The 24666-nt window shown below is 40.0% G+C and overlaps 1 protein-coding gene across 4 annotated transcripts in view; it reads left to right on the top strand.

The window, feature by feature from the left end:
* The window catches only part of LOC122561234 (uncharacterized), a 297608-nt gene that overhangs the window by 79150 nt on the left and 193792 nt on the right, over nucleotides 1-24666 (top strand). For all 4 annotated transcript variants that reach the window (XM_087998832.1, XM_087998834.1, XM_087998833.1 and 1 more), the window contains 3 exons: nucleotides 10640-10718; nucleotides 16021-16139; nucleotides 16780-16905. In XM_087998832.1, coding sequence (XP_087854958.1) covers nucleotides 10640-10718; nucleotides 16021-16139; nucleotides 16780-16905 — 324 coding nt within the window. The remainder of the gene's footprint in view (nucleotides 1-10639; nucleotides 10719-16020; nucleotides 16140-16779; nucleotides 16906-24666) is intronic.

Genomic DNA, 24666 nt, shown 5'->3' with positions numbered 1-24666 from the left:
TAGTTTCAGGAATGACTAGACGGAAATTGGACTTAGGAGATTCCTTAGGAGCAGGTAGACAATTAATGAAGCATATTTGGTGAGGTACAGAGGGAAACATGCTCCGTCTCCTGATGAGAAACCCACCAAAAATCCTACACATATCTGATGTAGCTATAAAAACGCAGGATTCAGCTGTAAACATTTTCTGTTTCAGGCTGAATATTTGTGAGGCAGTCTGGTGGTTCATTTAGCAGTCCAAGTGTAGATTCTTAAAATTCACTGTCACGCAGTAGAAATTGAGCTGGATGAGAGGAATATGATTTCTGTGGAGGACAGGTTTCAAGATTATAAGAAGTAGTCATAGGACCATCATTCAGTTCATCTTAGTTAAAGTCCTTACAGTTCCTCATCATAGCATCTACCTCTTTCATACTATTTAGGAACAGGAAATAAGAGCTGGATTACACAACTCAATCCTTTGAGCCATATTATCATATACACTTTTAAAAGGTTATCTCTAAGTTGTCTGCTTTCAAAGTTGAAACATTCCAAAAATTATGCCCTAATCCCCACCACTTTGCGCTTAATCAGCTAGCCTTTCATTCTAAAACAAAGTTATTCTGGTTGGCAATCAGTGACTTAGTTGTGTGCCTCAGGGATCTGTATTGGGAATGCAACTATTCACAATTTACATAGATGATTTGGAGTTGGGGTCCATGTATAGTGTATCAAAGTTTGCAGATGACACAAAGTGTGCAGAGGACTGTGAAACTTTGCAGAGGAACATAGACACATTGAGTGAGTTGGGCAAAGGTCTGGCAGATGTTAATAAATGTGAAGTCATCCATTTTGGTAGGATTAACAATAAAAGGGACTATTAAATGAATGGTAAACAGTTGCAGCATGCTGTTATGCAGAGGACCTGGGTGTCCTCGTGCATGAATCACAGAGGGTTGGTCTGCAGGTACAACAGGTAATTAGGAAGACAAATGGAACTTTGTCCTTCATTGCTAAATGGATTGAGTTTAAAAGCAGGGAGGTTACGTTGCAGCTGTATAGGGTGCTGGTGAGGCCACAACTGGAATACTGTATGCCAGGGTGTACTGGCACTAGGGAGGTGCAGAGGAGGTTCACTAGTTTGATTCCAGAGTTGAGGGTATTGCCTTAAGAGGAGAGACTGATTGGATTGGGATTATATTCATTGGAATTCAGAAGAATGGGGGGAAGCGGGTGTCTTATAAAAAACATACAAAATTATGAAGGGAATAGGTAAGATAGATGCAGAAAGGATGTTTCCACTGGCAGGTGAAACGAGGATAACAGGGCATAGCCTCAAAATTAGGAGGAACAGATTTTGGACTGAATTGAGAAGGAACTTCTTCACCCAGTGGGTTGTGAATCTATGGAATTCCGTGCCCAGTGAAGTAGTTGATGCTACTTCAGTAAAGGTTTTTAAAGCTAAGATAGATTTTTTGAACAGTAAAGGAATTAAGGGTTATGGTGAGAGGGTGGATAAGTGGAGCTGAGGCCATGAAAAGATCAGCCATGATTTTATTGAGTGGCAGAGCAGATTCAAAGGGCCAAAAGGCCTACTCCTGCTCCTAGTTCTCATGTAAATGCGCTTAAAAGTTAGATACACTATGTCATTGGACTTCTTACTGTCTGTTTGAGACATTACTTCAGCAAGTTCAAGATGTTTGGATGGATAGAGGCGGGGAATTTTCTCTGAGATGTTCTCAATCCTCTGCTGTACATTGGTCAGAGCAGGACTTTTGCCTTACTTTCTGGTGATATTTTGGAATGGGAGCAGCTCCAAGGAAATTTTGGTCTTGGCGTGTGATATTGTTCTTCAGTATCCTTAAGCTCTTTAAAGTTTTGAGGAACATGGAAATAAACCTAGAAAAACACTCAATTCATAGTTCAGAACAGAAATGTTGTATGAGTTAGTTAAATGATATAAGGACCTTCCCAACATCAAACAAAACTTGAATATCACAATAATTTTTACAGTAGCATTCTTTAGATTCATTTTAAATGCACAAGGGTGTTTTTCTTTCCCTTGTAGCAAGCTACAATCTGATTGCATATACTATTAGAACAACTGAACTTAATCACAAAGTCTTTCCATTACCCATGCCACCTGTAGCAACTCTAAACGAAACAAAACTCTATCATTGCAGTAGATTATCTATTTGAATTTCTTTGACCATCTCAAACAAGAATATTTCTTCTATTTCCAGCCAAAGGGCAAAATAACACTATTGCCAATCTTTGTAGCCGAAATAGTCACAAATCTGCGGCCCTCATGGGAAAACTCAGGGAAATGCACCCAATCAACGAGAAATCAAGGTTGCTTTGTTTAACATGCTTCAAGCCAAATTTAGCTTTTGAAGAGAGTTGTTCAAATAAATACTGTTTGCACAGCAAAGGATTCCCTTCAATGCTGCAATTGACATTTTATATTAACTTATCATTTTAAGGGTGTCATCTTTTATTCGTAAAACAATAAACCATTTGAAAAGGATCTAACCACTAAGAGTAAACTGCTACAGACATGTAACTGATCCTTCTTTCCTTGTGGAACAGAAATGTATCTTGTTGAGAATGATTTAAAAGTTAAAAAGAAAGATAATCCCCATGTCTTATTTTGACACTTCATTGTTTGGGGAATGAACTTGAAACCCACACTCCAGTACATCTGCTTTGATGTATTTCTTTCTCTTATTCCATTGTTATCTTCTTTCTGGTTAGGAAAGGTGCATTTATATTTGTTCTGCAAACTCTGAGAATTCTACAGATACAAAATATATGAAATTAACATTGATTTAGAGTCAACAAAGCATATCTAACTTAAGCCATTTAAGTCGCAAATCCAAGGTAATTGTATGGCTCAATTATTTGACATGCAAATAAATATTAAGCAAGTAAATATCAAAGAAACATTTAGCCAGTGAATTTTAATCACCCACAGAAAGTTGAACAAATTTTATTTTAAATTATTTGAACTGAAGACCTTTGCACACAAAAGCTGGAATATTTTAAAAAGTTATGTAATGTAAATGTTGGTCTGTTGTTGGTAGTTGCTATGACTATATCTGTAAGATTTTAAGAAGTTAAAAATACCAAATAGGCATTGTTTAAGTTACTAGAGTCAGACGGATCTGTTTCACAATTATACTCTGTCTTATATTGCTGGTATATTTCTTAAAAAAAGGAAGAATAAGGAATAGTTGCCTGAAGTTGCAACAGTAGATTTTTGTTTTGTAATCAATTGATTGATTTCACTGGGCGGAACGTTATAGTCATGTATACTTGTGATTTTCCTGTGACAGTATGACATTGCAGTGTTTTACAAACTTTGCCCTCTAGCTAATGTTTCCATTTTACTGAAAATAGATGACCATCTAAACGATTTTAGCAGTACTGTATATTGCATATCAAGTGCATGTATCAACAAAATAATGCATTTGTAGATTATGCCAAGAATAACTTTACTAATTATTTTATATGGAATAGTCCTTTCATATTTTATATTTACTTGTAATTTAGAAACATTTGATTGCATGTCAGCTCTATATATCTGTCGATTGAACAACATCCAATCTCAATAGTATCTGTAAACTTAATCTACTCATGACAACGATCACTGGATTTCAGTAGCAAAATATTTAATTATAAGAACATGCTATAAGAATGGGAAATTATAAATAAACCTCTAAATCTTGGTGGAATAATTCTTATGCAGATTGGTTCAGTTCAACTTAATTGGAACTGTTTGCATAAGATGAGATAGAGTGGAAATGGAAAAAATATGCTAGAAGTTACACATGAAGCATCTGAAAGACACATTCATTTTTCAGGAGAGAGCCATTATCAGAAATTATATACTACAAAACAGATCCCATTTTAAGACTGGCCAAAGGGGAAGCATGAATCAACTAGTGAAGAAAAGATGTGCAGCTATGTTAACTACTGTATCAATTACTTGTGAGAATTAGAATATAACTTCAAAGGAGCTGTGAAAAGCACCATAAGAGGGGCCAAGAGAAAATGTGAAAAGCCTAGCAACTAATGCAAAGAGAAATCTAAAAATCTTCTACAGGATTATACATATAAACAGATGATGAAAGGAGGGATGGAGGGGTGGAACCAATTAAGGACCAAATGTGAAGGCCATACAAGAACAGAAGACACATTTGAGGTGCCCAACAAGCACTTCACATTCACCTTTACCAATGGAGTCACAGATATTACAACATCAGAATTGATCCACATCCAAATATTGACAGATGACACGTTAACCATGGAGACTCCTCTCTTTGATGACTTTTGGATTTCTTGTATAACCTGTACAGAATTTTAAAAATGTTTCGGGTATCAATGAAATTCATTGTTTGCTGTAGGCCCAGTGGCACCTGGTAGAGGCAAGCACATACCACCTTTTTGTTGAACAAGGGAAAAAGCAACTGGAACTTACAAACTAGTAATATTTTCAAGTAGAAACAGGAGAGGAGAGTAATTGAAAAATTCTTGAGAAAACTGAGGGAAAGAAACATAGTACTAAACTCTTTGACCTCTTGCAGTTCCCATTTATATAATAGGTTAGTAAACCTGCATTCAATATCATGAATCTGAACAGGAAAATACTTTTTATTTAGATCTTTCCAGTACACCCAAATATGAAATGTTTCATACCAATTAAATTGAAAAGTAAATTAATAGAACCAGAACTTCTTTTCTACTGTTAAATTCTGGTGATATCTGTGAAATTGATAGTCCAATCTTTCAGCTAGTTTGTTATTAATCATGTTTCTATCACAATTGAATAATTAATAAATATGTTGTAACCTGTATATTAGGGTTACTTAAGTGTAACATTGCATGAATAAATAAAACATTATGAATGTTATTACATTAATGAAGTATTAAATCATTGTAATGTTAAATGATTGTCAAATTAAAGTATTGATGTAATCTTTTTAATTTCATTTGGATTGATGGAAAACTTATTAATTGTTTTCTTGTGTGTGTGGCTGCAGCCAAAAAAATTGAGTTTCCAAAAAAAATTGCTCAAAATTATTCCGGAGTTTTGTCAATTACATGTCAAACAATCCAGCCATGAAATCCTTAACTGTTAGTTAGATAGCTAGAAAGGTATGTGTACAGAACATGATTACCATTGGGTGATAAGTTTGGCCAAGAACACCCGTGCCATTTGATAAGACAAAATAATTAGCAATGGTCAATGAGTCACAAACACCAATTTGTTTTCTCGTTATAGATTATTCATTATTTATATGTGACCCTGCTGTACTATGTAGTTCTGTGTTGTTCTGGCATTTATTTGTAAGTAACAGTTGAAAAGAAACCCTCTAAAATGAATTTTGCAAACAATCATGCATTATTGAAAAAGGTCAATCAATATGCTTTCATTGTTTATTTTTAATGTGTAGATGTAGTTCGCATAAATGTTAAAAATGACTTAGCATGAAATATGACGGTAATAACCTGTGGAAACATGCTGTTTGTTACAGCTGGCTATTGACTTTAGTGTGGTTCCTTTTGAAATGTGGCCTCAGGCCTCAGTTCAGATTGGCAGGAAAGCAAAGTAATAACAATTAACAGCAAAAAGTGAAGTTTCTGTGGAACAGATTTCTCCGTGATTAGTCTTATGATATTGCAATTCAAAGAAACATTCCATGATATAGACTGGTTCTTAGATTAACTTCATTGTATTTACACAAATATGTGACACTGATATAATGATACATACATGACATTTCATATTCATTTTGTAAGGTAATTTGTTGTGTATAATCTTGCGAGGTACTGAGCTTTTTTTATATATCGGCTGAAAGGAAATCATCTTTGTCAAAGCAATGCTAACCTATATTGGTGCTCTATACTGGCTGAGAAAGAACTTCATCCAACCAAATTAAGAAAGCATTCCATTTCTGAGAGCCACCAGAAATGACTGCAAATGCAAGTGTTGCAAATAGCACTTTTTGTTTGGAGGCAGACAGAGAATCCACACAGAGATGACATAAAACAAACAGGATGTTCATCTATACTTTTTGTTTTTGGTAATGCTATGTGGCTACAATATGTTAAATTAATTTGTGCAGTATGTTTACATGAAGTAAAGTAAGTATGTAGTCTGTTTGATGCAATGCCGCTAGTAGAATCAAAGTCCATACCAATAACAAAACTGCTCCACTATACACTTTTAGTCTATTAGTCAAACTAACCATTCCAATAAGAACCCAAATGTCTCACAATTGCAACCATGCTAGTTGTTGTGAACATAGGAAGATTTGCCAATGCCAATAAGCATTGGAGATTTTCCACAGTCATTACATGCTACAACAGCCTTACTACAGAACTAATGTTTATAAGTGTACAGAGCGAGTAGAAATTGGACCTTGCTGCACCTGGAAAAGGGCATGAAACAAGTATAACCTAGCCCAATTTCAAGGGCCAGCCTCCTAAAATATGCCTAAAAATATTCAACACAAACTTGGATCAGAGTATTTTTCAGACATTCCTTGTGGCTTTTTGTAACAGGTGTTAGGACCTTTTGATCTGCAATATGGCAGGTTTAGATCTCCAAATACATTTGGCAGCAGTGAGGAGCTTGGGTGCATTCTGGCTCGACTCAAAAGTTCTATTTAGCAGCTGCCAATGAAATATCCATTTTAGTAGGCTTTTTTTCAAAAGAACCTTCTTATGCAACTAGAAGAAGTAAGAGCTTGCTAACCTCACACCATCCTGCTAATTGCCCTCCTTTGTTTTTAAAAATCAGGGATTCATTCTTATTTACTTTGTTTGAAGTTTGATATAATACCATTTCTTTTCAGTTTCACGTGGTAACGTGATATGTTATTTAATGTGGTATTGTTCAATTGAGCCATATTTTCTTAGAATAAGGGAGACTCAGTGGATGATGAATGATTTTTACAGTGACGTGTGTTTATAGTAAGAATACAATAAAATATAGTGAAAAGCTTTCATTTGTTGCCATGATTTGGTGTCGTTTTCAATAACTTAAGAATAAGAAAAAAAAGTTTAGCTTAGAGGGTCCATCAGTCATGTACCAGCTTATCACTACCAACGGTGCCTGCGCTGCCATCCCTCCTCCACTGCTTTGCTGCCGTTTACACCAGACCCAACCAAAGTTGAAGTCGCCAATCTAAATGGCGGCTGGGATCCTATTCCAGGATTCCCTTCTGCATTTCTGGGTTTTCTGATTTTCACCAGTGCTATTTACATAACAACTAGAAGCAGGAGTCCCTCAAGCCTGTTCTGCCATTTAATACAATTAAAGCTGATCTAACCTTGGCCTCAAATCCACTTTCCTTACCACTCCCCTTTACCCTTTACCCTTTAACCTGTATCTAATTAAAATTCTGTCTATTTCCTCTGGCGTAGTGAATTCCATACTTTTTAAGTGTGATCTGGTTCAGGTAGTGCATCCTGCCAACTAGACCTCACCGGTTCCATTGCAGAGACAGGCATGGCTTAGTCCTCTGCTTCATGGAGTCAGAAACCTGCTAAAGGATTCATGGCACTCAGCCCTTAAGAGGTGGAATGAATCATAGTTTGGATTACAGAACCTTTGAGAAAGATAAGTTTTAAAAAAATGATACCCATGCCTTCTATATGTCCCTCTACCTGAACGTCTATAACCTTCATGTTGAGTAATGAAACTTCCATACCCATTCGCCTACTGTATTGGACCCTTTAGTCACAATTGGAAGTGTTTATATAGTTTTATGAAAACCTGTCATTCACTTGCAAATTCCTGCTTGTTTTATAAAAGAAACTGCTTTTACCACAGGACATTAAATTTGTCCATTATCCAGACCCCTTCAGTATCAATAGCAGATGCTGCAAATATTTGATATGTATTTTGTAGAAATAAACATTTGTGCAATTGACAGCATAGGTCAGAGGGCTGGAGCTGTCAATCAGGCAATGTTTTCCCACAGGCTCAGCTGTTTCAACAGTCTAATGGGTGGCTGGGCTCTCAGCTAAACCTTGTTCTGCATTCTTGGCTGAGAGCTCAGTTGCACACTTCTCACAAAGTAGGTGGGTGAGCGAGGAAAAATCCCAACTCCTTTTTCCCACCTCAAAGATGAAGATCCAGCCCACTGTACCTTTTTCCTTTTATGGTGGTTATGTTATCATAGGTTTCATTTAAGTCGACCAGTTGCTGTTGAATATGGTGTTCCCATATGGCTTTCACTGAAGATTTCATTACATTTTGTTGACCATTTGCTATTGCAGTTATTTGGTATTTTTCATGTTCTGATCAAACTCTTGCAATACATTATCACAGCACCAGGGTCCCAGGTTCCAGGTTCAATTCCAGCCTCGGGTGACTGTGTGGAGTTTGCATATTCTCCCCGTGTCTGCGTGGGTTTCCTCTGGGAGCTCCAGTTTCCTCCCACAGTCCAAAGATGTGCAGGTCAGGTGAATTGGCCATGCTAAATTGCCCGTAGTGTTAGGTGCATAAGTCAGGAGTAAATATAGGGAAATGGGTCTGGGTGGGTTGCTCTTCGGAGGGTCGGTGTGGACTTGTTGGGCCGAAGGGCCTGTTTCCACACTGTAGGGAATCTAATCTAATTTATCTGATTTCTATTAAGGTTTTTAAAGTTCCTATATTGAGATATTGGATTCAAAGTTTTATTTGTTGAATCATTTTATTTTACTGAGGAGTAGTATGGCAATGACTGATTGATTGAAGTGTATACCAAAAACTCTTTTCATATTTGCCACACTGCAGATGTTTATATTTCTAAAATTGTGGTTACTTCATGCTTTACTTTAAGTTGTGATTGGTTTGTTGTATGGTTGTTATAATAGGCAAGGATCTATGATACTTGTATTTTTGGATAGTTTTTAACATTGACAGTTTAATGAAGGTTGTATAATGGGATAGTTGTATTTACTGAGGAATTAATTCAGTTTTTTAGAACAAATTTCAATATTAACTTTCAATATTCAACCGCTCCAACCATTTTTATTGGAAATTTACTGTGTAGGAATTTAATTCTGATATCAAACAAGTGCCATGAAAAGTGGTATTAGCACTCCATGCCAGGACCCAAACTTATCTCAACATTTAGAAACAATGAAACATACTAAATAATTTAAGTACTTTTAATATTTATTGAAGCCTTCAACTGCATCACGTCTTGCTGATCACTTTACCTTTTTTATTGATGAATTTTACATAAAAACAAATATAGATCAACTATTCTTGTACGCAAGAATGATTTAAGAATAAGAGAGAGGGAGGCGCAAGGCAGGAGGAAAATAATCAAGCCAATTTATATATTCTTATAATAACAAGTAAATTGTTTGTCATCATCGAACAGTCGGTCAGTTATCATCTTCCTCAATATTGTTTCTTCAAATAAATCTGTGCTTTGCACCTTTCTAATGGTTTTTCTTTTGCTTCTACCTACCCACTGGAAGCCTATAATGAACGGTCATCTTTGCTGTGAAGGATGACCAAGAAGATTTTCTGCTTATGCTATTCATTAATTATATAATACAAATGATTCTTTTCAATTTTAAGGACAAGTACATTTTAAAACATTGCCAATCAATGAGCTGAAGAGAGACCTTATGGGGCATGTCTTCAGTTCATGAGAAAAATGGGGAATGTGGATTAACTTCAGTTATACTCTACCGGTAGGCCTCCTGATCCCAGTCATTACTGGATTTGAATTGGATTGCAACGTCCAAAGGCTTCAGCCTAAAAAGACAAGTGGGAACATTAAATCATAGTCAGCAGCAGACTCTTTTGCTGCACCACTGATGGGAAGATCTGAACTTTTATTTCATGAGTAATCTAGTTAGAAAATTTATAGGTGTTCATCAAACTTTTATTGCGTTAAGTACTGGTTGCTGGAAGTATATAATGCTGCAAGATAAATTTCAAGATATCATCAAGATTTTATCATGAATTTCCAAAAATAAATTTCTATTACATAAGTCTATATGAAAAAGGACTATAAATTAAGTGCTATAACCCGCAAAGCTATGAACCAGTTGCTGGAAGGTGAGGTTAGAATGGGTAGGTAGTTTTCCCTTCTGATCAGCTCAGATATGATGGGCTGAATGGCATCTTTCTATGCCATAACATTTCTATGGATTCTATAGTTCTAAATTATTACTGCTTCTTATGATTGTTGCAGACACAAAGCTGATATATTCTACACTCTTAGTCGTAGAGATGTACAGCACGGAAACAGACCCTTCAGTCCAACCCATCATACCTGCTGAAGAGCTGATATCATATTTACCTATATTTGGCAGTCTGTGGTGATGACCCCAAATTGGTCTCTGCTGTGTTAACTTTGCCTGCCCCAACATTTAGTTTGAATCTTCCATTAAATCAAGATATCCAGGTATTCTGGTACAGTAATGACATTAAGCTGAGTAAGTTATAGATTTTGCTTTTAACTACGAGTGGATTCCAGATGTTGTTATTATTACTTTGAAAGGAATAATGAAAGTGAACACTTGCCATCTTCATTGTTATTAATACTGCAAAATCATTATTGAGGTATTAATTGATCTTCTGATGTTCTTATTCCAAGGGTTTTTAAATTTGTTTAAGCTTTCTGTTTTTGTTTTTGCTTTACAGGTTCATTTACTTTCATGTATTGAGGCCACAAAACAGCTTCAACATCAGCTTATGCAAGTTCAGAACAGTGTTTTTGAAGGTCAGTTAGCCTATGTATTGAGTGTTTCTCTTTTTATTGAATGCCTTTAAAGATTATAACCACCATTTTGTATTGATCAGTGTGAACATAGCTAGTGATGTTAATATTTAGTGATCATCACACGATGGCTCAGTGATTAGTACTGCTGCCTCACAGAGCCAGGGATCTGCATTTGATTCCACCTTGGGCAATTGTCTGTGTGGAGTTTGCACATTCTCTCCATGTCTGCATGGGTTCCTCCGGGTGCTCCAGTTTCCTCCCACAATCCAAAGACGTGCAGATCAGGTGAATTGGCCATGTTAAATTGCCCACAGTATTAGGTGCATTAATCAGGGGTGATTATTGGTGGGGGAATGGGTCTGGGTGGTTACTCTTCGGAGGGTTGGTGTGGACTTGTTGGGCCAAAGAACCTGTTTTCATACAAAGAAGAACAAAGAAAATTTACAGCCCAGGAACAGGCCCTTCAGCCCTCCAAGCCTGAGCCAACCCAAATCAACTGTCTAAACCTGTCGCCCAATTCCTAAGCATCTGTATCCTTCTGCTCCCCACCTATTCATGCATCGGTCCATCTTAAATGAATCTACCGTGCCTGCCTCTACCACTTCTGCTGGCAACGCGTTCCAAATGCCCACCACCCTCTGTGTGAAGTACTTGCCGCATGTATCCCCCTTAAACTTTCCACCTGTCACCTTGAAAGAGTGACCTCTCCTTATTGAATCCTTCACCCTGGGAAAAAGCTTGTCTCTATCCACCCTGTCTATACCCTTCATGCTTTTGTAAACCCCAATCAGGTCCCCCCTCAATCTCCTTTTTTCTAATGAAAATAAACCTAACCTACTCAACCTGTCTTCATAGTTAATACCTTCCATACCAGGCAACACCCTCGTAAACCTTCTCTGCAACCTCTCCAAAGCGTCCACATCCTTTTGGTAATGTGGTGACCAGAACTGTACACCGTATTCTAAATGTGGCTGAACCAGTGTCTTGTACAATTTCAACGTGACTTGCCAGCTCTTATACTCAATACCCAGTCCAATGAAGGCGAGCATACTTTATGCCTTCTTGACCACTCTATCCACCTGTGCAGCAACCTTCAGGGTACAATGGACCTGCACTCCCAGATCTCTCTGCCCATCAACTTTTCCCAAGGCTCTTCTGTTCATTGTATAATTCGCTCTAGAATTAGTTTTGCCTAAATGCATCACCTCACATTTGTCTAGATTGAAAACCATCTGCCATTTTTCTGCCCAACTCTCCAGTCTATCTTTCTCCTCCTGTATTCTCTGACAGTCCCTTATGCTTTCTGCTACTCCATCAATCTTCGTGTCATCTGCAAACTTGCTGATCATACCAACAGTGCCCTTTTCCAGATCATTTATGTGTATTACAAACAACAGTGGCCCCAACACTGACCCCTGTGGAACACCACTGGTCACCTTTCTCCATTTCGAGAAACTCCCTTCAACTACTACTCTCTGTCTCCTGTTACTCAACCAGTTCTTTGCCCACCTAGCTAGAACACCCTGCACACCATATGATTTCACTTTCTCCATTAGTCTACCATGGGAAACTTATCAAGTGCCTTACTAAAGTCCATGTATATGACCTCAACAGCCCTTCCTTCATCTATCAACTTGGTCACTTCCTTGAAGAACTCTATTAAGTTGGTAAGGCACGATCTCCCCCGCACAAAACCATGTTGCCTATCACCGATAAGCCCATTCTTTTCTAAATATAAATAGATCCTATCCCTCAGTACCTTCTCCAGCAACTTTTCCACCACTGACATCAGGTTCATTGGTCTGTAGTTACCCGGAATATCCCTATTCCCTTCTTGTACAGGGAAACAACATGAGCAAACCTCCAGTCCTCCAGCACCTCACTCTGTATTTAAGAATGCCACAAAGATATCTATCAGGGCCCCAGCTATTTCCTCTCTCACCTCCGTCAGCAACCTGGGATAGATCCCATCCAATCCTGGATAACCTCAAGCCTACCCAACACTTCTTCCCTATTTATGTCAATGTGATCCAGACTAATCAAACTTTTATCTCTAATCTCAACATTCATCATGTTCCTCTCCTCATTGAACACTGATGCAAAATAATCATTCAGAATCTCACCCATTCGCACAGGTTCGACACGTAGCTTTCCTTCGTTTCCAATCCTTTCTCTAGTTACCCGCTTACTGCTTATATAAGAATAAAATGCTTTGGGATTCTCCTTAATTCTGCTCGCTAAAGCTATTTCATGACCCCTTTTAGCCCGCTTGATTCCTCGTTTAAGACTTGTCATACTCTTCCGATATTCCTCCAGGGCCTGTTATGTTCTTAGCTGCCTAGACCTTATGTACGCTTCGCTTTTCCTCTTGGCTAGTCGTACAATTTCTCCTGTCATCCACAGTTCACGAATCTTGCCCTTCCTATCCTTTGCCTTCAACAGGACATGCCTATCCTGCACTATCTTTACCTATCTTTGAAAGCCTCCCACATCTCAAATGTCGACTTCCTTCAAATAGCTGTGTCCAATCCACATTTCCAAGCTCCTGCCTAATTTTGATATAATTATCCTTGGCCCAGTTTAGTACTCTTCCCTTAGGACCACTCTCGTCTTTATCTACGAGTATTCTAAAACTTACAGAATTGTGGTCACTGTTCCCAAAGAAATCCCCCACCGCAACTTCTACCACCTGTCTTGGCTCGTTCCCCAGTATCAGGTCCAATATGGCCCCTTCCCTCGTCGGACTATTTACATGCTGTTCTAGAAGACTCTCCTGTATGCTTCTTACAAATTCTGCCCCATCCAGACCTCTGACGCTAAGTGTATCCCAGTCAATGTTGGGAAAATTAAAATCTCCCATTACCACTACTCTATTGCCTCTACATCTTTCCATAATCTGTTCACCTATTTGTTCTTCTACCTCACACTCACTGTTGGGAGGCCTGTAATACAGCCCCAACAATGTAACTGCACCCTTCTTATTTGTCAGCTCCATCCATAATGCCTCACTACCCAAGATCTCCATAATGTGCTCCTTTAGCATAGCCGCGATATCATTCCTGACCAGCAATGCAACTCCACCCCCCCTTTTACTGTCCTGCCTGAAGTGTCTATATCCTGGAACATTTAATTGCCAATCATCATGCCCTCCCTTCAACCAAGTCTCTGTGATTGCAATAACATCATACTCCCAGGCACCAATCCAAGACCTAAGTTCATCTGCCTTACACACTATACTCCTGGCATTAAAGTAGATGCCACCATTTTTTTTCGCTCATCTGCTCTCTGCCTACTCTTCCCTTTATTTATGCTATCTTCACAATTCTTACAGTTTCCAGTCTCCATCTCGCTGCCTACTTGTTTTCTCTTCTGGTTCTCAGCCCCCTGCCACATTAGTTTAAAACCTCCCCAACAGCAGTAGCAAAAACTCCCCCAAGGACATTGGTTCCGGTCTGGTTCAGATGTAGACCGTCCATTTTGTAATAGTCCCACCTTCCCCAGAACTGGTCCCAATGTCCAACAAATCTGAATCCCTCTCTCCTACACTATCTCTCAAGCCACGTGTTCATCCTGCCTATTTTTTCATTTCTATGCTGGTTAGCAGGTGGTAGTAATCCCGAGATCACTACCTTTGAGGTCCTCCTCTTTAACTTCTCTCCTAGCTCCCTGAATTCTTCTTTCAGGACCTCATCTCATTTCTACTTATAGCGTTGGTGCCTATATGCACCAAGACAACTGGCTGTTCATCCTCCCCTTTTAGAATGCTCTGCAGCCGATCGGTGACACCCCAACCCATCATACCATCTGGGAGTCCCTTTTTCGGCCACAGAACCGCCTATCTACTCCCCTTACAATAGAATCCCCTATGACTATGGCCCTTCGAGTCTTTTTCCCGCCCTTCTGAACAGTAGAGCCCGCCACGGTGGCAACTACTACCCTCCCCTGGTGAGCCTTCTCCTCCAACAGTATCCAAAACGATATACCTGTTTTGGAGGGAGATAACTGCAGGGGACACCTGCACTGCCTTCCTACTCTTTTTCTGTCTTTTGGTGACCCATTCACTGTCTCCCTCAGCAATTCTAATCTGTGGTATGACCAGTTCACTAAACGTGCTATCCACGACTTCCTCAGCATCGCGGATGCTCCACAGTGAGTCCATCTGCAGCTCCAGAGCCATCATGCGGTCAAACATGAGCTGCAGCTGGACACACTTCTTGCAAGTGGAACAGTCAGGAACGTCAGACACGTTCCTAAGCTCGCACATCAAGCAAGAGGCACATGCCACGGGTCTGAGGTCCTCTGCCATTGTAAACGTAGCTTTATTGAACTAACTAAAACTAAACAGTGCACTTAAATATATGAAAAAGAAAGATAAAGAAAAAACTTACTGAGTCTTTTTCTTCCGGTTAGAGGAAAGGCGGGAGGGAGATACTACACGTGTAATATCTCGGGTTTAGCCACTGCCCAAATATAAATTAAGCCCTTACCTTCCCCGACAGCCATCGCTTCATTCCTCCTTCTTTCCTCACTGTGCTGTCAAAATGGAGGCCTGACTCCCGAGGTAGGTGCCTTTTTAAGTGGGAAAACTTACCCTTCCCGGCAGCCCCTTGCTTCACTCCTCCTTCTCTCCTCGCCGTGCTGTAAAAATGGAGGGAATCTAATCTAAAACTGCCCTTGAGAACTGGTGGTGAAACTTCTTGAAGTTCCCATGTTGTACATTCACTTGCATTGATGTTAGAGAGGGAATTCCAGTATTTTGTGCTTATATGCATGCTTATAGTTGTCTGTATGCCTTACCTCTTTAGGTATACTGGCCACCAGTGCAATTTTCTCAGCATTGTGCACCCATCAAACGTCAAAAATATAAATACCTGGCTTTTGGTGTTCTCAGCACTCCCATCATTATGTGATGGAATTACAATAGAAAACAGTAAAATACCTCGCTTCATGTTGTTAGCCACCATGTAGAATTATTAATAATACTCTAAAAAAAATTCTCTTGATAGGCACCTTCCTCAAATATATATCCGAGATTAATAACTTGCAGGGTTATGGAACATTAGCTGTAAACCACATCTAGTAAATCCAAGAACTGTTGGCATTCTTACAGTGATATTCTTACATTTTACTAACAAAACTCCTATTGTCTCTTCCTGTTAGTATTCGCCACAATAAAATGAAGAGATGCTTCTTTTGTTGGTCTAGAAATTTGTACTAAATGATCCTCTCTTTATACATTACAGTTTATCATACTACTGGAAAGCACACCATTTCTATTTCATTTTAATTGGTGTTTTCACAGATTTTGATTTATATTTGGAAAATCATAGGAATTGGCTGGCTTCCAGGGAGTTCCAGAATATCAGAGATGATCCCGCTTATTGTATTGAGGAACTTGAAATACAAGCTATAAATAAAGAAGTAAGCAGCTTGATATTTTTGTGTCTATTCTTAAGGGTGACACTGCAGATATGAGTTGTTTCATTCTCTGTTTTTAAGCTGATTTGACAGATCTAGATTGTTCATGTTCTTACTCTGGCATAATGCCACACAACAGGAAGAGAGATTAGTTTTCTTTTACTCGCTTTCAGCAATGTTTTAATGTGTTGTTTTCTCCCTGTACAAATCTGTGCCTTGTTAATAATAATATCTAGAGCACACTTCTAAGTTTTTGAAACCAAAATTTGTGGGTTTAATCTACAACTAATTTAAGAAAATAATCTTAAAACTGGACTCAAATACCACACATCGTGATTAATTGAGCCAATATAAATATTGTTATAGTAATGAATTTATATTTGATCTGTAAATAAGAACTGTGAATAATGGAAAGTTAAATCATGTCATCACTGAAGTGCTACAAATTTAGGACATATGTGTTAATTTAAGGGAGTGCAACACGATGAGTATGCTTTTTAAAAATCTAAGTCTGCATTCCATCTTAATCTATACAATCATTTATAGTTGCAAGTTCTGCAGAAACATTAGAGGGTAATATTTAATATCACAAGCAGCATTATTGGAACTCTGTACATGGATTTTGAATGCTATTTATTTTCAGTTTGCAGGAAAACAGAAGTTATTTCAGCAGTCAATGGCACAAATTGTAACAGAATTGGCCCTTGTCAATCAACACAAAGAAAGCTTGCAACAGCAGCTGGACGAACAAGAAAAGTATCTGTTTCAGGTAGAGTGACTGGAAACAACTTATGTGAAAATTAATATAAATAACTTATATTTGCTCAGACATGTTGAATTATTATTAAAGCAGATGAATACCTGTTCAACGCAAAACAGAAATATGCACTTCGCTTAATTTGGTTTTCAGATTCCATTTGAAAGCCAAGTTCACTGAAGCTGAACTCAAAAATTAAAATCTATAGTATGTAAAATAAAATTGGCAGCAATGCTGCTTGATGCTCCTAAACATTTGCTGAAATAATTTAGATCAGATGTATATATTAGCAGCAGAGGGTTGTCTTTTCCTCTGCCAGTGATCAACTGGTAATGTCATAAACAAGAGCAAATGCAAAATACTGCACAAGCTGGAAATCTGAAGTAAAAACAGAAAATTTTGGAAAACCCAAGTCAGCAACAACTTTGGAGAAAGAAACAGTTAATGTTTCAGATTGATAATCTTTTGCAGAGCTGAAAAACTCATGACATAATACATTTTATTCAAGTTTCGAGCAAGGAAATGGGATAAGAACAGAGGGATGATCTGTGATAGGGGACTGAAAGAAAGATTTAATGATAAAAGAGATGTAAATGCAAGGAAAAAGGAGGTGGTGGTTTCCTATGTATATGTTCTATAGATCTTTTGTTTGTTTCTCTTGTTTCATGATTGTCTCCTTTTGTTATGCACTATCATCTCTTTTTCAACTAATCTCTAATATTTTCCACCCTGTTGTAAATTTCCCAATTTGTTCTTGATCCTTCCTCCCCTCCATCTTTCCTTCTCTGATTTTGTACATCTGTAAATCTCTCCAGTTTGCTAATGGGCCAAGATTAGATACAGTGTTTTTGTGCCATTTTGGCTTAGTATCAGAAACTAAACAAAGCCTAAAATCATGATACTGGAGTTATTTTGTTACTTAATAATCAAGCACTATTATTTGTTATAAATCAAAAAATATTGACATGGTTTCTTGAATCAAACACCACCACTAGAATGATCAAGTCCGAGTGCTAGCCAATATGTTAACTCAGGGAGAAAGTGAGGACTGCAGATGCTGGAGATCAGAGCTGAAAATGTGTTGCTGGAAAAGCGCAGCAGGTCAGGCAGCATCCAAGGAACAGGAGAATCGACGTTTCGGGCATAAGCCCTTCTTTAGGAATGAGGAAAGTGTGTCCAGCAGACTAAGATAAAAGGTAGGGAGGAGGGACTTGGGGGAGGGGCGTTGGAAATGCAATAGGTGGAAGGAGGTCAGGGTGAGGGTGATAGGCCGGAGTGGGGTGGGGGCGGAGAGGTCAGGAAGAAGATTGCAGGTTAGGAAGGTGGTGCTGAGTTCGAGGGATTTGACTGAGACAAGGTGGGGGGAGGGGAAATGAGGAAACTGGAGAAATCTGAGTTTAGCCCTTGTGGTTGGAGGGTTCCTAGGCGGAAGATGAGGCGCTCTTCCTCCAGCCGTCGTGTTGCTGTGGTCTGGCGATGGACGAGTCCAAGGACTTGCATGTCCTTGGTGGAGTGGGAGGGCGAGTTGAAGTGTTGAGCCACGGGGTGGTTGGGTTGGTTGGTCCGGGTGTCCCAGAGGTGCTCTCTGAAACGTTCCGCAAGTAGGCGGCCTGTCTCCCCAATATAGAGGAGGCCACATCGGGTGCAGCGGATGCAATAGATTATGTGTGTGGAGGTGCAGGTGAATTTGTGGCGGATATGGAAGTATCCCTTGGGGCCTTGGAGGGAAGTAAGGGGGGAGGTGTGGGCGCAAGTTTTGCATTTCTTGCGGTTGCAGGGGAAGGTGCCGGGAGTGGAGGTTGGGTTGGTGGGGGGTGTGGACCTGACGAGGGAGTCATGGAGGGAGTGGTCTTTTTGGAACGCTGATAGGGGTGGGGATGGAAATATATCCCTGGTGGTGGGGTCCGTTTGGAGGTGGTGGAAATGACGGCGGATGATACGCTGTACATGGAGGTTGGTGGGATGGTAGGTGAGGACCAGTCGGGCTCTGTCTTGGTGGCGGTTGGAGGGGCGGGGCTCAAGGGGGGAGGAGCAGGAAGTGGAAGAGATGCGGTGGAGGGCATCGTCGACCACGTCTGGGGGGGAATTTGCGGTCCTTGAAGAAGGAGGCCATCTGGGTTGTACGGTTTTGGAACTGGCCCTCCTGGAGGAGACTACACCTCCTTCCACCCTGCCCCGTGTAAAAACGCCATCCCATATTCCCAATACCTTCGTCTCCGCCGCATCTGCTCCAGGAGGGCCAGTTCCAAAACCGTACAACCCAGATGACCTCCTTCTTCAAGGACCACAATTTCCCCCCAGACGTGGTCGACGATGCCCTCCACCGCATCTCTTCCACTTCCCGCTCCTCCGCCCTTGAGCCCCGCCCCTCCAACCGCCACCAGGACAGAGCCCCACTGGTCCTCAACTACCACCCCACGAACCTCCATGTACAGCGTATCATCCGCTGTCATTTCCGCCACCTCCAAACGGACCCCACCACCAGGGATATATTTCCATCCCCTCCCCTATCAGCGTTCCGAAAAGACCACTCCCTCCGTGACTCCCTCGTCAGGTCCACACCCCCCACCAACCCAACCTCCACTCCCGGCACCTTCCCCTGCAACCGCAAGAAATGCAAAACTTGTGCCCACACCTCCCCCCCTTACTTCCCTCCAAGGCCCCAAGGGATACTTCCATATCCGCCACAAATTCACCTGCACCTCCACACACATAATCTATTGCATCCGCTGCACCCGATGTGGCCTCCTCTATATTGGGGAGACAGGCCGCCTACTTGCGGAACGTTTCAGAGAGCACCTCTGGGACACCCGGACCAACCAACCCAACCACCCCATGGCTCAACACTTCAACTCCTCCTCCCACTCCACCAAGGACATGCAAGTCCTTGGACTCGTCTATCGCCAGACCACAGCAACATGATGGCTGGAGGAAGAGCGCCTCATCTTCCGCCTAGGAACCCTCCAACCACAAGGGATGAACTCAGATTTCTCCAGTTTCCTCATTTCCCCTCCCCCCACCTTGTCTCAGTCAAATCCCTCGAACTCAGCACCACCTTCCTAACCTGCAATCTTCTTCCTGACCTCTCCGCCCCCACCCCACTCCGGCCTATCACCCTCACCCTGACCTCCTTCCACCTATTGCATTTCCAACGCCCCTCCCCCAAGTCCCTCCTCCCATCTTTTATCTTAGCCTGCTGGACACACTTTCCTCATTCCTGAAGAAGGGCTTATGCCCGAAACGTCGATTCTCCTGTTCCTTGGATGCTGCCTGACCTGCTGCGCTTTTCCAGCAACACATTTTCAGCTCTATATGTTAACTCACACAACATATAGCACAAAGACTAGCTTCTTGTTGAGACTGATGTCTTGAGGTTTATTAACAACAATGCTGAAACTATTGCAATATCTCAGAATCACTCATAGTCTGGTTCTGTACTTACTGACTATTACTGATACATTGCATATATATAACTGACTGTACACACTACATTGAATTCATTGCACTGTAGACTTGCCTGAAGGTGATCCTGGTACCTTTGTGTCGGAATACCACTTTTGGGTTGTTGTATAACTGTTTTAAATTGTATGTCTTGTGTCTGGTTTGGAATCTGTATGACAATACATTATTCTCAATAATACCTATAAGGATGTGTATAGGTGCATTGTCTGTTCACATTTAGCCAACGCTTTGGTGGATGTATGACACAATCAGATCGAACAATTATACAGTTACCATAACTTGGCTGTGTAGCTTCCTCTGCAGTCTGCTGTTGCTTTGAATAGATGTGTATTATTTCTCATAGATTTGTGGCTGTTGTCTGACATGATATCTTCAGTATCCAAGTTATTGTACTGTGTGATGCAAAATTGACAAAGTGCAGTTCAGATATTTCGTCTATTTCTTCACAGGACTTGACCATTGCTTATTGTAATTTTGTATGTCCTAGCATGGACACAACAATGTCAGATCTTCCTACAAATCCACGTGTTTATACGAAAATCTCATACATTTATTCTTTGTCCTGGATCAAGTTGGGATAACTGTCTACATGATTGTTGATTATATTTTTATACCATTTTGTCCCTTCTTTTCAACAATGCATCTTGAACATGTTTATGGGTGGTGAAAATGTGGGAGAACTATCGAACAGTCTTCCAAATATGAGGGATGCTGATGAGGGTATGCCATTGACTTGAAGAGTAGCACATAGATTTAACATAGCCATCAGAAAATCTTAGCCAATTGTAAAGTGACTTAACATCATGGATTTTAATGTTTAAACAATGTGTTTTCCAACACTGGTTTACTGAGGGTAGTGAGCAAAAGAGGCAATATGTTCAATTCATCATTTCCTGAACATGCCTTGGAAAGGTGCACTATTGTACTGTGGATGATTGTCAGATCCAATTTAGTGAGAAACATGGAACATACTGAATATAATTGTCAGTGTGTCAACAATCATTACACTGGTGGTATCTTTGATTTATCACGCAATAGGGGATTTAGTCAAGTAGTCAGTCAATAAAATGTAATCATGTACTTGCGCATGGAAAAATATCAGTGGCAACTTTACACGAGGGCTTAGAAGAAATCTTCTGTGGATGGAGATGTTCTCTTGATTGTTGAAGTTGATGGAGTTGACATGTTTCACACAATTTAATTAATTGATCAATGTCTTTATTTATGCCGTGTGAAATAATAGATTCACAAACCCACCTATTGATACCTTTTTCAGTGCCTTTGTGATTCATGTGTATGTGGTCAAGCATATAGCAGAATTGGCACTGAAGATTGCATTCCTAGAAAGTCCTAATTCATCTCTAAATGACAAAAAACATGTGCTAGCTCAGAAACTTGTTGCATGCACTCAGGCCACCCATTGGTGATAATGTTTTGAGCTGGCCATCATCTGACGTAGTTTGTTGAAGCTTCACTGCAAGGCTGTGACCAAAATGAATGAGATTGATCTTTTCACTCAGATTTGCTAATGTCAACTTATATGTTGAAAAGAATATCTTTGATCTTAGTAGGGTTTGGGAGAATGTCGAAGTAGCCATTTGGGAAGCTGGTTTGTATTGTATTTCTGCACTGCATACTTAAATCTTCTGAAGAAACTGTTGACATCTTGGAGATGCACTTGAGAGAGGGTCTAGAAAAATAATTCTAATCATTTGTGGTCAGTATGAACAATTAAATTTGTGCCAAGTAGGAACGTGATGAGACCATTGTATTCTGAAAACTAGATCAAGAGTTTCTCTTTCGTGGTTTCATTAATTTGTCCGAGTTGGCAGAAAGACCTTAGAACCAAACACAACAGGCTTGACATTCTGTAATAAACGCACTCTGACGCCTTTCTGGGATACATCTAATTCTAATATGGTAAGCTTTGAGGGATCATGATTTTGAGGAAGACATTAGCTGGATGACGAAGCATTTTTAAGAGATTGAAAAATATTCTCGTGATCTTCCTATCATCGGTAAGGTGTATTTTTGTGGAGAAGAAGTTAGAGGAGATGCTTTTTTTGCAAAATTTGCAATATATAGGGATAAAAAGTTGAAGAACCTAAGACACCTTTGTAAATAATATTTGTCTCATGGTGTACGTCTTCTATTTTGCTTGGATCAGGTTTAATATGAATTGACGCGTGGATTGAACCAAAGAAATTGATTTGTTTCATGCTAGTTTTACAGCTTTTAATATTGAAAACAAGACTATGTTTTCTTGCCACTGTCCTGAGCTGATGGAGGTTTCTGTCATGCTCATGTTTTGCTTTCCAAAGGATTGTAATATCATTGCGTCATAGAAGTCTAGAGTACAGAAAAAAGCCCTTCAGCCCATCAAGTCTGTGCCAGTCAACAACTACCTGGGGGCGGCACGGTGGCACAGTGGTTAGCACTGCTGCCTCACAGCGCTGGAGACCTGGGTTCAATTCCCGCCTCAGGCGACTGACTGTGTGGAGTTTGCACGTTCTCCACGTGTCTGCTTGGGTTTCCTCCGGGTGCTCCGGTTTCCTCCCACAGTCCAAAGATGTGCAGGTCAGGTGAATTGGCCATGCTAAATTGCCCGTAGTGTTAGGTAAGGGGTATGGGTGGGTTGCGCTTCAGCGGGTCGATGTGGATTTGTTGGGCCGAAGGGCCTGTTTCCACACTGTAAAGTAATCTACCTAACTACTCTAATCCCATTTTCCAAACTTGTGCGCCTTGGCATTGCAGGTGTGCATCTAAATATTTCTCAAATGTTATGAGGGTCTCTGTCTTTAACATCCTTACAAGCAGTGAATTCCAGGCTCCTACCACCCTCACATCCCCTCTAAACCTCCTGCTCCTTTCCTTAAATCTGTGCCCCCAGTCATTGATCCCTCCACCAAGGGGAAAGATTTCTTCTTGTCTACCCTCTCTATGCCCCTCCTGTTTTTATACACCTCAGTCAGGTTCCCTTTCGTCTCCTCTGATCCAAGGAAACCCAGCCACAGTCCATCCAATCTATCCTCACAGCTAAAACTCTCCAGGCCAGGCAATACTGAGTGTAACTCTTCTCTGTACTTTCTCCAATGCAGTCACATCCCTCCTATGATGTGGATTCCAGAACTGCACACAATACACTAGCTGTGGCCGAAGCAATTTTTATATGGTTCCAGCATAACCTCCTTCCTCTTAAACTGAATGTCCCAGTTAATGAAGGCAATTATCCCAATTGCCTTCTTAACTACTTTATCTACCTTAAAGGTGCAATGGACATGCATAACAAAGTCCCTCTGATCCATGGTCTAGAATCCTATCGTTCATCATGCATTCCCTTGCCATGTTTGTTCTGCCCAAGTGAATCACCTCAGACTTATACAGATTGAATTCCATTTGCCATTGATCATTCTGTCTGACCAGCTCCTCTCTATCCTCTTATTCTACAAAGCTGTCCTCTGCATTATTTACCACCATACCAACTATTGAATCATCCGTGAACTTTTACTGATCACTCTCCTAAATTCAAGTCTAAAATACTGCAATATTTTCTGTAACACAATCAAGGTCACAACTCTAATTTTTGTAGCACCTATTGCTCCCAAATTGAAATACAAAACAAAAATATGCTTCAAAGGGACAAAGTGATCATACCACAGTGAAGCACTGACTACCTGGGCAACTCAGTACTTCTGTGCTATTTGAGAATCCCATATTTATTGATTTGGAAAATAATTGTGCTCATTTGACTACTTATGTCTATAAATTGGCTAAATGTTCCATGCCTGTATGAGAAATAGCTACCACGTTACTAGTTTTATATATGAATGTATTATTAACTTTTGAGCCTTTTTGAATCTACACAGAATAATGAATAAGATGGTTGTAGCATAAGATAACCAACAAACTATTTTGTAAAATAATTATGAGAGTATAACACATCTAGTTTTCTTGGGAAACAAATGTTACTTAGCCCTTGTATTTCATGTCACATTATTTTCTTTGATCTTTGATAAATCTCAATCTAGTGACATCTACAGAAGTCTTAACACTGTTCCGCATTAAGTTGCGTAGAGGAGATTTCCTCCCTGAATACTCTGAGCAAATACGACTTTCTGCTGAGAGCCCATCATCCAACTCCCTTCTTTCTTTCCGTTCTACAGAATTTCAATTCATTCTGTAAGTCAAACTGTATTGCAAGGGGAGTTTCTGCATCTATATCTATGAGCAGCTGATTTGTGCAGAGTGCTTGAAGTCAGTAAAAGACTCCCAGGTCCTGTCACATAATTCCAAGTGGACTTTTGAAGACTT

The sequence above is a fragment of the Chiloscyllium plagiosum genome, unplaced genomic scaffold (assembly GCF_037043375.1).
Source record: "Chiloscyllium plagiosum isolate Xiang-an unplaced genomic scaffold, Cpla_swu_hap1 HiC_scaffold_22, whole genome shotgun sequence".
NCBI classification, from domain to species: Eukaryota; Metazoa; Chordata; class Chondrichthyes; order Orectolobiformes; family Hemiscylliidae; genus Chiloscyllium; species Chiloscyllium plagiosum.
This window is presented reverse-complemented; position numbering and strand designations above follow the sequence as displayed.